This window comes from Macrosteles quadrilineatus, unplaced genomic scaffold (assembly GCF_028750875.1).
Source record: "Macrosteles quadrilineatus isolate MER2022 unplaced genomic scaffold, UCM_ALF_1.0 Scaffold_8__2_contigs__length_117827958, whole genome shotgun sequence".
Taxonomy (NCBI): domain Eukaryota; kingdom Metazoa; phylum Arthropoda; class Insecta; order Hemiptera; family Cicadellidae; genus Macrosteles; species Macrosteles quadrilineatus.
The window spans coordinates 31342490-31356205 of NW_026542601.1; the positions used below are offsets into that span (position 1 = coordinate 31342490).

Sequence of the window (13716 nt, forward strand, 5' to 3'; positions counted from 1 at the left end):
GTTTGTCGATGAGAAGGCACTCAAATACTTTGCCCAGAGCAGGTTGAATAACAATTGGCCGATAATTTGTGACTTCTCCCTTGGATGAAGATTTATGAATTGGCACGACGTAGCCTTCTTTGAGTGCTTCAGGAAAGATCCCGGCTTGAAGACTCTTGTTGAAAAGTATAGTAAGTTGAGGGGCAAGTAAGTTTGAGCAGTGTTTCAAGACAGATGCAGGTATGTCGTCAGGGCCAGTTCCCTTGAATTGGTTGAGTTCAGAAAGCTTCTTCTCAACATCTGATGATTCAAGCACGATTGAGGACAGGTTCATTTGATTTCCGAAGTTATAACTAGAAGTCGAAGAGGAAGGAAGCTTGTAGACTGATGAGAAGAATTCAGCAAACAAGTTACATATTTCGGAAGGTGACTGTGATGAATAACCATTGTATGTAAGTGATGGTTCATTGGCGGAGGATGACGTCATGCTCTTAATAAAACCCCAGAAAGATTTTGGGTTTGAGGTGATGGCTGAGTTCACATGATTGATATAGTTATCATAACATTGTTTTGTAAGAATCTTACACTGGGAACGAGCCATAGAGAACTTGACATAATCCGAGGTGCGAAGAGTGGACTTGTATTGGGAATGGAGTATTTTCTTCTTGATGACCAGTCGCCTCAACTCAGGGGTAAACCAGGGTGGAAAGTGAGTTGAATTGATTTTCTTGAGGGGAGTATTCTCCAGAACAACGTGACGCACCAAATGCAGGAACTGGTCGAAGTGTTCATTGACGTCCTCGGGTATATAGTACACCGTACCAAGTAATTGACTGAGATGCGTAAAAACCCTCGAGCAGTCGATTCTATTAAAGTCTCTAACAAAGAGTGGTTCTTCATGAGTGGTGTTATGGGGCGCACAAACCTCTAGGGCAAGAGCGGGATGATGATCCTCAGCAGGCAGAAGGAGATCCAGGACATTCCTCACGGAATAATATGAAGAAGAAATTATTAAATCAAGTGTAACACCTCGGACATTGGTAACAGTGTTAATTTGTTGAAGTTGATACAAGTTCATCATATCAATGACCAGACCAGATGACTTGCACTTGGGAGTAGGCTGGTCACAGGACCAATTCGTACTCGGCAGATTAAAGTCACCCAGAAGCAGTATGGAAGAGGACCCCGAGTCTTGGGAGAGAAGCTCATCAACACCGCTGCACAAGTCAGCATATACATGAAACGGCTGCTGAGGGGGTATATAACAGGCACCAAGTATTAGAGGTTTATGTGCACCATATTGAAGAGAGAGAACAATATTTTCAGAGTTGGGTGACAGAGTAGGTAAAACTTTTCTAGGGATCAGTGAGCCAAGCGCAACAAGAACACCACCTCCACAGGATTTGCTACTGGTAGCGGGACAACGGTCGAATCTGTGGACATTATAATTGGACAGACCAAGCTCAGAGTCTGTGATGTCCGGTGTAAGATTTGTTTCTACCAGAACGATAACGTCATAGACGCATGTTGAGACAGCTTTTTTCAAGTCATCCAGTTTGGTTCGTAGGCCATTGACATTCTGGTAGTAAACGTGTAACTTGCTGCGACTAGGCCTATCTAGTTTTTTGCTGATACAATTTTAGGGATTCCGTTCCGGTATTTGATTGTCAGCCCAGCCTCTCCAGCCTTAGTCCGAGCCTCCAGATTCTCCCGCAAGTGGCTGAGCTGTTTCCTTTCACGCTTGGTTCGGTCTCTTGTGATAGACACATTGGCGAGGGATTGGTCAAGATTCTTTAAAATTTCGACGTCTAGATTCTTCATGAAGTCCATGACGATAGCTTGATCTTTGAAGATAACTTTTAAAGGTCTAGGACCTTTGTTAGAGGCTTTCCCAATCCTATAAGTCTTGAAGCCCAAGTCTTGATTTGGCTGACAGAATTTATTTACCAGTAGGGTTACGGTGGTGTTATCATGATTGACTCTCGACTTGGTGTTGTGCGACATTTGATCTTTCCGGTTTGTTGTTCCTCCACGCAGATATGTGGTTTTTGAAGCGGTTTACGAAGTTCACAGTCTGTCCAATGTAGAAGCTATCACAATCGTTACAATTGATTTTATAGATTCCCGAAGTGTCAAATTTGTTACAATCTTCTATTTTTGGATGCAGTATTTTACTCATGGTGTTCTGAGTCCTGTAGGCTATTGAAACTCCGTATTTCTTGAATCTGTTAGCAGTCCTTTGTGTTGTAATCCCCGTGTAGCTAAATGTGATATATCTGGTGCTTTCCTCTTTTATATCTTCTAATGTTGTTCTGCTGTGTAGTGTATTCTGTCTATCGATTTTTCTCCTCGTCTTCCTTGCGATGTCCTCTATCGTCTTGGTTCGAAATCCATTCACTTGGGCGATCTTCATAATGGTGTCCAGTTCTTTTTTCCTATTGGCTTGGCTAAGTGGGATCTTATAGGCTCGGTACAGCATAGATCTAAAGGCTGCGGTCTTGTGGATTGTCGGATGGATAGACTTGTTGTTGATTGTAGTGTCCGTTTGCGTAGGTTTCCTGTAGATGTCAAACTCTATCTTGCTGTCTTTTCTCTCTAATGTGAGGTCCAGGAAGTTGATCTTTTTGTTTTCTTCAAACTCGTTGGTAAATGTGAGGTTTGGGTGGTGGCTGTTTAGTGTCTGCATCATCGTTTCGTGCTCCTGTTCCTGGGCTTGTCTGAAGATAACAAGAATGTCGTCTACATATCTAACATACAGTTTTACATCATGATTCTTTCTTAAATTCATTAATATTTCTTTTTCCTGAGGCTGTAAAAATATTTCTGACAAAATTGCCGAAAGTGGACTTCCCATAGCTAAACCATCTGTTTGTTCATAAAATCTATTGTTAAATCTAAAATAATTTTGCTTCAAAACAGTCACAAGCAATTTTACAATCTGATTGACATATTCATCGTCTAAACTATTCTGCAAAAGCCTACATTTAACAAGATCTACAGTTTCTGATACAGGTATGTTTGTGTACAGATTTGCGATATCAAATGAGACTAGCCTACTATTAGAATCTATATCTATGTTCTTTACACGTTCAACAAATTCATAACTATTCTTTACATTGTATACATATTCTAATTCTAAATCATTGCTGAGCTTACTTGCTAACAATTTTGAAACATTGTAGGTAGGAGCACATTTAAAGTTAACTAATGGTCTGATGGGTACATTCTTCTTGTGTATTTTTGGGATCCCTTTCATCACGGGCGCTTTAGAATTTAGGATGTTCATCTTCTGTCGACATTCTTCGGGAATCACTCTGGTGCATCTCTTCACGACGTCGGACAGCTCTCTTTGGTACCTCTGCGTTGGATCCTTTTTCAGCTCTTTGAAGTTATTTTCTTTGATGAAATCTTCCGTCTTCTTTATATATTCTTCTTTTCCGAGCACTACGATGGCGTTGCTTTTGTCTGCTTTCACAACGATTGAGCTATTCTCTTCCAGCTTCTTCTTTATATTGTTGCATGTCTTCAGTTCTTCATTTCTGCTGGGGTCTATGGGTCCTATGCTGGTGAAATCGTTAGCTGTCACTTCCTTCCGAACGGCATAATGGTCTACGTTTCTGAGTGATTTTACATTTGCTTCGACTTCAGTAGCTAGTAGTTCGTTTTCGTCCTTCTTCTTCATTGGGAAATTGTACTTTATTCCGTAGTTCAGTATTTTCGTTTCTTCTTCACTGAATTGAATGTCTGTAAGGTTGATGACTCTCTTCTGGAATTTGTGTTCTGTATTGGTCCTATCCAAGTCTTCATTAGGTGTATTATTCTCTACGAGTTTGTATAATTTGTCGTTTATCCGTAAATATTTCCGGTCCATGGCGTCTTCAACCTCTTCACTGACGACTTCGTGTAGTAAATTCCATGCAATTAGTCCGTATAATCTCAAAAATTGTAGGTGGATGTTGTAGGCAATCTGGTTCAGTTCTTCTTTTTCACAGTAAAGTTGTTTGATCATATTTTTGATGAATAATACCTCTCCTTGTTCCTTGGTTCTTTTAGCGGCAGTGGTGATACAGTTGACCTTGATTTTAGCGTATTGTGGTGTAATTCTCTTCTTGATACATTCTTTGTTGAAGTAAATATCTGCAATCTTCGTGGAAATCTTGATTCTTGTATCCCTATATTTTGCTGCTAACTTTGCTTGACTAGCTTCACTAAATAACTTCTTGATCAGCATTGTACGTGTTATTAAATTTACGGAAAGTAAATAAAAGAAACGTCTTATAACACTTAAAACATATATTTACGCTTATACTGTTACTCACAAGACGGTAAATATACAAAAACGATGGTAAGTGGTGATCGATTTCGATTGGACACTCCAATCATCATCAGACCTATAGGCGAATGACAAGAATCTTGAATGGCGTCCCTACTTATACCCTATTGGCTACCGGAAGCACCGGCCAATACATTTTTATAAGTACAACTGGAATCAAAATGTATTTGTTCATTAATCAACTTATTTCTATCTTTACATTTTTCCTTATAAATATACAATTCTTCCCAAGCATTCATTACATATCCTTTCTTACAATTCTTTAAAATATCTAGACTATCCTCCATTTTTCCTAGTGAGTGCCCATTTTGTAACAGGTGTTGTGCGACATTTGATCTTTCCGGTTTGTTGTTCCTCCACGCAGATATGTGGTTTTTGAAGCGGTTTACGAAGTTCACAGTCTGTCCAATGTAGAAGCTATCACAATTGTTACAATTGATTTTATAGATTCCCGAAGTGTCAAATTTGTTACAATCTTCTATTTTTGGATGCAGTATTTTACTCATGGTGTTCTGAGTCCTGTAGGCTATTGAAACTCCGTATTTCTTGAATCTGTTAGCAGTCCTTTGTGTTGTAGTCCCCGTGTAGCTAAATGTGATATATCTGGTGCTTTCCTCTTTTATATCTTCTAATGTTGTTCTGCTGTGTAGTGTATTCTGTCTATCGATTTTTCTCCTCGTCTTCCTTGCGATGTCCTCTATCGTCTTGGTTCGAAATCCATTCACTTGGGCGATCTTCATAATGGTGTCCAGTTCTTTTTTCCTATTGGCTTGGCTAAGTGGGATCTTATAGGCTCGGTACAGCATAGATCTAAAGGCTGCGGTCTTGTGGATTGTCGGATGGATAGACTTGTTGTTGATTGTAGTGTCCGTTTGCGTAGGTTTCCTGTAGATGTCAAACTCTATCTTGCTGTCTTTTCTCTCTAATGTGAGGTCCAGGAAGTTGATCTTTTTGTTTTCTTCAAACTCGTTGGTAAATGTGAGGTTTGGGTGGTGGCTGTTTAGTGTCTGCATCATCGTTTCGTGCTCCTGTTCCTGGGCTTGTCTGAAGATAACAAGAATGTCGTCTACATATCTAACATACAGTTTTACATCATGATTCTTTCTTAAATTCATTAATATTTCTTTTTCCTGAGGCTGTAAAAATATTTCTGACAAAATTGCCGAAAGTGGACTTCCCATAGCTAAACCATCTGTTTGTTCATAAAATCTATTGTTAAATCTAAAATAATTTTGCTTCAAAACAGTCACAAGCAATTTTACAATCTGATTGACATATTCATCGTCTAAACTATTCTGCAAAAGCCTACATTTAACAAGATCTACAGTTTCTGATACAGGTATGTTTGTGTACAGATTTGCGATATCAAATGAGACTAGCCTACTATTCGAATCTATATCTATGTTCTTTACACGTTCAACAAATTCATAACTATTCTTTACATTGTATACATATTCTAATTCTAAATCATTGCTGAGCTTACTTGCTAACAATTTTGAAACATTGTAGGTAGGAGCACATTTAAAGTTAACTAATGGTCTGATGGGTACATTCTTCTTGTGTATTTTTGGGATCCCTTTCATCTCGGGCGCTTTAGAATTTAGGATGTTCATCTTCTGTCGACATTCTTCGGGAATCACTCTGGTGCATCTCTTCACGACGTCGGACAGCTCTCTTTGGTACCTCTGCGTTGGATCCTTTTTCAGCTCTTTGAAGTTATTTTCTTTGATGAAATCTTCCGTCTTCTTTATATATTCTTCTTTTCCGAGCACTACGATGGCGTTGCTTTTGTCTGCTTTCACAACGATTGAGCTATTCTCTTCCAGCTTCTTCTTTATATTGTTGCATGTCTTCAGTTCTTCATTTCTGCTGGGGTCTATGGGTCCTATGCTGGTGAAATCGTTAGCTGTCACTTCCTTCCGAACGGCATAATGGTCTACGTTTCTGAGTGATTTTACATTTGCTTCGACTTCAGTAGCTAGTAGTTCGTTTTCGTCCTTCTTCTTCATTGGGAAATTGTACTTCATTCCGTAGTTCAGTATTTTCGTTTCCTCTTCACTGAATTGAATGTCTGTAAGGTCAAGCCAGTTTGGGCGTTTTCAATCGTGATGTTTCGATTTGGGCTTGGGACTAGGTGACAGGCGTCATCGGCAAAAAGCCATAAATTTCCAGATGATATGGAGCCAGGCAAGTCATTCACGTATAACAGGAATAGGATGGGCCCAAGGTTTGATCCCTGGGGGACACCGATGTTCAGAGCTGGTGATGGAGTCGATTTATATGTCCGAAGGATGTTGTCAGGGCCTCTGTGCTTCAAGTATACAATCATGTGCCGATCTTTAAGATACGATGAAATCCATCGCAGTGGGTTTCCAAAAATGCCAAGCATTCGCAGCTTATCCAGAAGGATCCTTTGGTCAAGAAGATCAAAAGCCTTTGTCATGTCGTAAAAGAGACATAGTAAGCTGTCAGATATGTCAAGGTGGTTATATACTTCCTTTAAAAGGGCAAAAATGGCATCACAGGTAGACATGTTTTTTCTGAACCCAAATTGGTTATTTGACAAGATGTTATTTGTTTCAATAAAACTTAGCAATCTTTTAAGAAAAATAATCTCAAAGATTTTACCAAAACAAGGCTGGACAGAAATAGGCCGGTAGTTACTTGCGTTAAAAGGATCATTTTTCTTAAATACAGGGACAACCTTTGAAGTTTTCAACGAATCAGGAAAGCAACCAGTTTCAAACGACTTGTTAATAGTGCAGGCCAATGCTTCAAAGAAGTTTTCATTGCAAAGTTTGAGAAGGCTGCATGGGACTTCATCAATGCCAGAACTTTTTTTTGATCCTATTAATAAGACGACTTCACGAACCTCAGACGCAGAAGTAGGAGACAGTACAAAGCGACTCGCTTCGAGATCAGTGGGCAACACAGGGGCTACATTATCTTTAGCCAACGTACATATTTCCTGGTGAAAAGATTTACAGAAATAGTCTACTATTGTCTGAGGATTTTTGACTTCCACGTCATCGATCATAAGAATCAGGTTTGATTGGGTCTGATACTTTTCATCGCACAGTGTACGGACCACTGCCCAAGATTCCTTGCTTGTGTTTTTGGAATTTAATATTTTGTTACCAAAAAATGCCTTTTTTGTTTTGTTAACAAGTGCAGAGTGGTGACGTTTAGCTGCGCGATAAGCATTTTTTCCATCGACAGAACAGTGAGGCGACCTAGTATTCCAGTACAGGTCCAAGAGTGCTTCATGCGACTGCGATACCTCATGACTGACCCAAGAAGGGCTATGTTCATTCTTTGTATTTGAAGTAGACACAGGGAAACTTACATTAAAAACATACATGAACGAATCGTAGAAATGGTCAAATAAATCATTAGAGGTAATATTTCTTAAATTAGGTTCTGGCATCCAAGCTTCATTGCTAGATAAAATTTTGAAGGCTTCAAAAGTCGAGGCTGTAAATTTCCTCTTCACTGTCTTATTTACATTTCCCTCTCCAAAACGTTCACACAACAAGTGTACTGATAGCAAATGGTGGTCAGAAAAAAAAAACAGGTTTGGCACTGGGGGCACGAAACATATGTGCACACGAGTCAACAATAAAATAGTCAAGCTGAGTTATACAATCAGGTGTTACTCTCGTTGGTCCTATATATATAATGTTCAGGTTATTACATTCTAACAAATCCTGAAGCAGCTGACTTTCCCAGGATCTCCCAAGATTGTTTATATTTAAGTCAGCGCAAATAAGAAGCGGGATATTAAACTTATCTCTGAGGGTAGAAATCAACAAGTCAAAACGATCAATAAAATCAATCACATCAGCGCTGTTGGCAGTCCCAGGCCGATACAATACCACAACAATAATTTGGAACTTGTCTAGCTGCATTAGTCCCAAACAGAACTCAAATACACCTTCAGAACAAATGTCTTCGTCAATAGATAATGTCATCGGCTTAAATTTAAGCCTAGAGTCAGTTTTAAGCAACAGAGCAACTCCACTCCCTACTCGGTTAGGTCTAGAATATTCAGAAATGGTTTTGTATCCATTTACTTTAAAACAATTCAGCTTAGATTCATTAAGCCACGTTTCGGCAACACACAATACTTCAGGGTTCTCATTATGTAACAAAACTTCAAGGTCTTCTATCTTGTTAAAAATAGACCTAATATTTAAGAAATCAAACCTAAAACTAATATCACAGTTTTTTCCTACCCCAAGACAATGTGGGTTGGGGCTTACGTCCCGTTTTTTGGACCATCAGAAGTCTTTGAAGTAGGCCTAGGCCTATCATGTTGTTCAAGGTTAGGCCTAGTACTGGTCCTGTGACTATTAGTTCTAGGAGTAAAAAATTTACATATGAGTATTCCCTCAGGTCAGAGATTGCTATCCAACAGCTTGTCAATAGAGTCAGAAGGTACACCTACCTTAAAAGATGAGTAACCCTGGTACTAAGTGGGAAGTTGTTCACACTGGATTTGCGAGTGTTCAATAGGACACAAGTTCCTTATATACTCGACTAGGCTTTCAGGTTTCACACATGGGTCAAATCTTGATAAAAACACCCAGGATTTCCTCTGTGCCACAACAAGAGGTCCAGTTTGTTTGGCTTTGCCAATTATAGCTCGGTTTCGTTGCACTTTAGATTGAGGACGAACTGGATTTGACTTCTCTCTATCACCGCGACTATTTACATTAATCCTTTTCTTCCTAGTCACTTGATTCCAATTGCCATCAGCACCAGGAGACATGCATAACTGAGGCGATACCACAACACTTATCAATACAATTGGTAAGTAATATTGGAAGTGTTTTTACCACGTTTCAGTACCTCACTATAACATTCACTTCTAGAGGGGTTAGCAAAATTACTAATAAATAACGTCAGCGTCATCGCCACGGCCATCTTGATGAGGCGTGACGTCATCGTCAGTGCTGCCAGTCTTACAGCAATTATTAAAACTAAGTTCATCATCTCCATGCAGTGGAGAGTACGTCACAGAATTATTTCCATTACTTCCAACTACTTGAGTCAAAGTAGAGTCAGAATCAGCAATATGTACTTCGTCATTGATTTGAACTTCCGGTGGGCTCACATTGCTTTTTAACCTACAAACGTCACTGGAAATATTATCTAGCTTTGCTTTAATCAAACAATTGTCAGTTACTATATCATTCACTAATTTAAATAACTTTCCAACATTCTGAAGTAGGTTACAGTTGTGTTCAAAGCTCAGAGCATAATCCTTAAGCCTAGCTAACCTGACTTCGCAGCCTGCACAAAACCATTTGACTGAATCTCCCAGCTCTTTTATAGATTGGTATTTATCACTTTCAAATGACACACAATCGGTATGGAACGATTTACAACAAAATCCGTCACATGTAACTCCAGGATTTCCTTTATTCACGGTTTTTCACAGACGCCACAGGGATAACGAACTGTACGACCCGACATCTTGACCGGAAAGCCAGTAAGCCGGAATGAGTTGTTCAAAGTAATACTTGCTTGAACTTTCCATTGTTCTATGAAATGAAATTCAGCCTGAAGTGGTGTTTATCTTCTTTATATTTCAGATTATTGACTCTAGAAATGTAGCCTAATAATTTTCACTACCGTAACTTAAGTTTAAGGCCTTAGTTTACCATAAAGTTCTTATAAGGTAAGTTAAAAGCTTGGCCTGTAACTTAGAGGCCTAGACTAGGGGTAGGCCTATAGTTAACTACATTAAGGCATCAAATTAATTTGTAGATATGCCTAGGCCTATCCTAGGTCCTAGGCCTTGGCATATGTTTTTAAAATTAGTGGTCGGCTGCACTTTAGTATCTACCCTAGGCCTACACTCATTCAAATGGAAAATATCAATAGCCTATTAGCTACAGATTATATCGATTATTTCATTCGGTTAGTTATGTTTGGGTTAATTTAAGTTAACCCAACTAACCAACCAAACTTGTTATGTGGAATGAAATAATCTATATGGAGATCGATAAGTTATATCCATTAGGTTAGCCTGGTAGATCTACAATCGATGCAGTCGAAGTGTTCATAAGTCACGTACTTGCTGGCTTTGAAAGCGGAAATCCCACAGGCGCAGTCCTCTATGATTTGTCAAAAGCCTTTGACTGTGTCAATCGTAATATTCTTTTGCACAAATTGGATTTTTATGGAATCATTGGCAATCAAAATTCTTTGTTGAAATCATACCTCAGTGATCGGCTCCAAAAAGTTTCGTCAAACAACTCATTTTCTAACGTAACTGAGGTTAAGTACGGGGTACCACAGGGATCGGTACTGGGCCCTCTACTGTTCCTAATAGCCATAAACGATCTTTCCTCAAATCTTGAATGTAAATCCATCTTATTTGCTGATGATGTAACCTTTCTCACAAAAAATGTAGTACTTACTGAAATCCCAGTGGCTGCTAATAATATTCTTAATCAGGCAAATGAGTGGTACAAAGCCAATATGTTGCTAATGAATAGGGAAAAAACTCAAACTGCTGTTTTACTTTGACAAATACTGGTAATTTAGAAAATGAATTCTCTCAGTGTGTTAAGCTCCTGATTATGCACATAGATTCCAAACTAACATGGCATGAGCATGTCAAACACCTATGTAAATCGTTACACCGAATAATATGTTTAGTTAGAAAGTTAAAAGTCTGTATATCCCCTGATTGCTTAAGAATGGTTTATTTCTCTCTTTTTCAAAGTAGAATTGCCTATGGGTTGATGTTTTGGGGAAATTCTAGCTCCATAAGTAGTGTGTTAGTAGCCCAGAAGAAGATGTTGGGAATCATCACTAATTCCGACACAAATACACACTGCAAACCTATTTTTTCACAGGAAAAAATTCAAACTGTAATCAACTTGTACATTTTTGCATGTCTCTTACATACCAAAAAGCACCTAAACACTCTCATTCTCCACAGGCACGTACACAACCATGGTACACGAAGTCAAAACAAAATCTGCAGACCCTACACAAGACTGACCAAGGTTCTCACGTCCTTCGAAACTACAGGTATTGACCTTTTCAATTGCTTGCCTTTTTCAGCTCAGCATGTTAGCTTAGGTAGTTTTAAGAATGTGATATATGCATGGTTGATAGTAAGGCCCTTCTACAGCCTTAAAGAATATTTTGAAGCAGACTTTAGCTCCACCAATTTTGCATGATGTTTTTAGTTTTTTTTTCTAAAATAGCCACTCTTATTTAATTTTGTAGAATGAACACTTATTTTTTATGTTTGCTTTAGTCAGCATGTTTTACTATTGTATTTATGACTGTCTTGTGCATTTCAAGCGTCCATGACAAGATCGATTGCATGTAATTTTGCCTAAAGATCAATAAATGTCTTATGTCTTAGTTATCCATTCCGATGAGTGTAGGACAGATACTAAAGTGGCCTACTGTTAACTGATTGACTCCTTTAACCGATTAAGTAAGTTAGGCCTAAGTAAGGGTTAAACTCCCAAAATTTTAACAACCCCCTTCCGTTAAAATGAGGGTGTTGAAAAAAAAACCTAACTTAACTTAGTTTGGTCACAGTTTAATTGTGTATGGAGACAGAGAGCATTTCTATGGGAGTAAGTTAGCGTACCGGTATACGACTGTAGATAACTTACCAGTCGGCAAACTTAGGCCTGATCAATTAAGAACTGTCAAATAACTTAAAATAGAGCCTGTGAGGTTTTTTCCATTTTGACACCAATTTTCTAGGCTTTTTAAGACACACAAGAGACAATGACTTAAAAGGCCATAACTTAACGATCCTTATGAGACCAGTACCGTTACTATAAATTATAAGTTAGTACACGCTTCAATAGTGAGTGAGTGTATGATAAGTTAAACAGAATGGATATCCTCAATGGCCGAATATCCTCAACAAATTACGCTCAAGTTGACAAATAAGTTAATTTGCCGCAACATAAATTGATTTAGTGTTTTTGTCGAACTCTCGACAATTAACATAGGCTAGGCCAAACTTAAGCTGCTCTGTAAAAAGTGGCGTTGGTTTACTTTATATATTTGTAGCCTATTTGGAATTAAGTTATCCTTAAAGGCCAACAACAAATTAATCCTCGTAACCCTTGACTGCTAACTTACTAACTTAAGTGTTGTTGCTTAAGCCTACTTAAGATATTTGTAGCCTAATATTTGGAATGAACAATTTACTTCACAGTTATTTATGCGATATTGATGACTGAAGATAATTTAAAAGTCAATTTCTAGCTGATCTGAAAATTTTAAGTTAAAAAACTTCTGGATCAGCATTGCTTGTGTTATTAAATTTACGGAAAAAAGGTAATGTCTAATAACATTTAAGTTATAACATATGTTTACGCTTATAATGTTAACTCACAAGACGGTAAATAAGTTATAGCCTACATTAAAGATAATAAGTGGTGATCTTGGTTGGACACTCCAATTATTATCAGGCCCAATGCAGGCTATCTTTGGGTTTGCAAGTTGGTTATAAACAATAGCCTAACCTTAGAAACAATTCATTAGGGCCTACTTGGATTATTATAAGAACAAAAACTAGCTTCAGCCCTAATTTATATTTAATCTTAGCAGGAGATATTCGATGGTTTAAACAATTTTTTTTAACACAGCAAAACATGTATAATATGGTAGCTACAGAGCTATAAATTGTGTCAATCTGTTTACAAATTATGGCAGTTAGCGGCTAGGAACCTCGCTGCGAGGTAGAAGCAAAGTACAGATCCATACATAAAACTGCCTTTATAAAGAAATGACCCTCGTAGCTGACCAACTTTGTTTTCAATAAGATTTTGGTTGCAGTAGGCTAAAAGAATTTTCCAGTAACCTAACTTACAAGATTACAACTCATAAACAATACTTAGGCCTAGATCACTTTAACAATTATCCTCATAAATCTCTGGTAGGCTCCAGAAACAAGTTAAGCAAATGTATTACATTCATAATATAATGTGTTACATACATAGTATAATGTGTTAAAAACATATTATTATGAACAAACACATTGAAAAATTGTGTGCCCATTAATTTTAGAGATTGAGAATAGCTAAGTTTTTACAATTATTAGTACCCTTAGCTTGTGTATTCTATAATATTTCAATTTTAGGGTCCCCGGAAGCCCAAAACTGTGGTTGTTGCATAATGTGAACCTGACCATGATAAAGCTCAGTTTACAGTAATTAACAAATTAGTTACCCACACGTTTTATGATTTGATGAAGGGTTACCTAGATAATCCCCAATGCAGGTTCGCATGTACAGTAGACTCCCACTTATCCGGACTCCTCGGGACCGAGTCCAATATGGATAACGGTTTTCTCGGTTAAACTGACGTCCCCAAAAACTCGTTAAAACGGACCGTTTACTGAGATATTTGAA

The 13716-nt window shown here is 38.1% G+C and overlaps 1 protein-coding gene across 3 annotated transcripts in view; it reads left to right on the forward strand.

The window, feature by feature from the left end:
- Positions 1–13716, forward strand: part of LOC128999440 (protein yellow-like) — a 45162-nt gene that overhangs the window by 13279 nt on the left and 18167 nt on the right. The window contains exon 8 of one of the 3 annotated variants that reach the window (XM_054425964.1): positions 11268–11359. The exons of the other annotated variants lie outside the window; for them this stretch is intronic. Within the exon in view, the coding sequence (XP_054281939.1) occupies positions 11268–11359 (92 nt within the window). The remainder of the gene's footprint in view (positions 1–11267; positions 11360–13716) is intronic. 3 annotated transcript variants of the gene reach the window in all.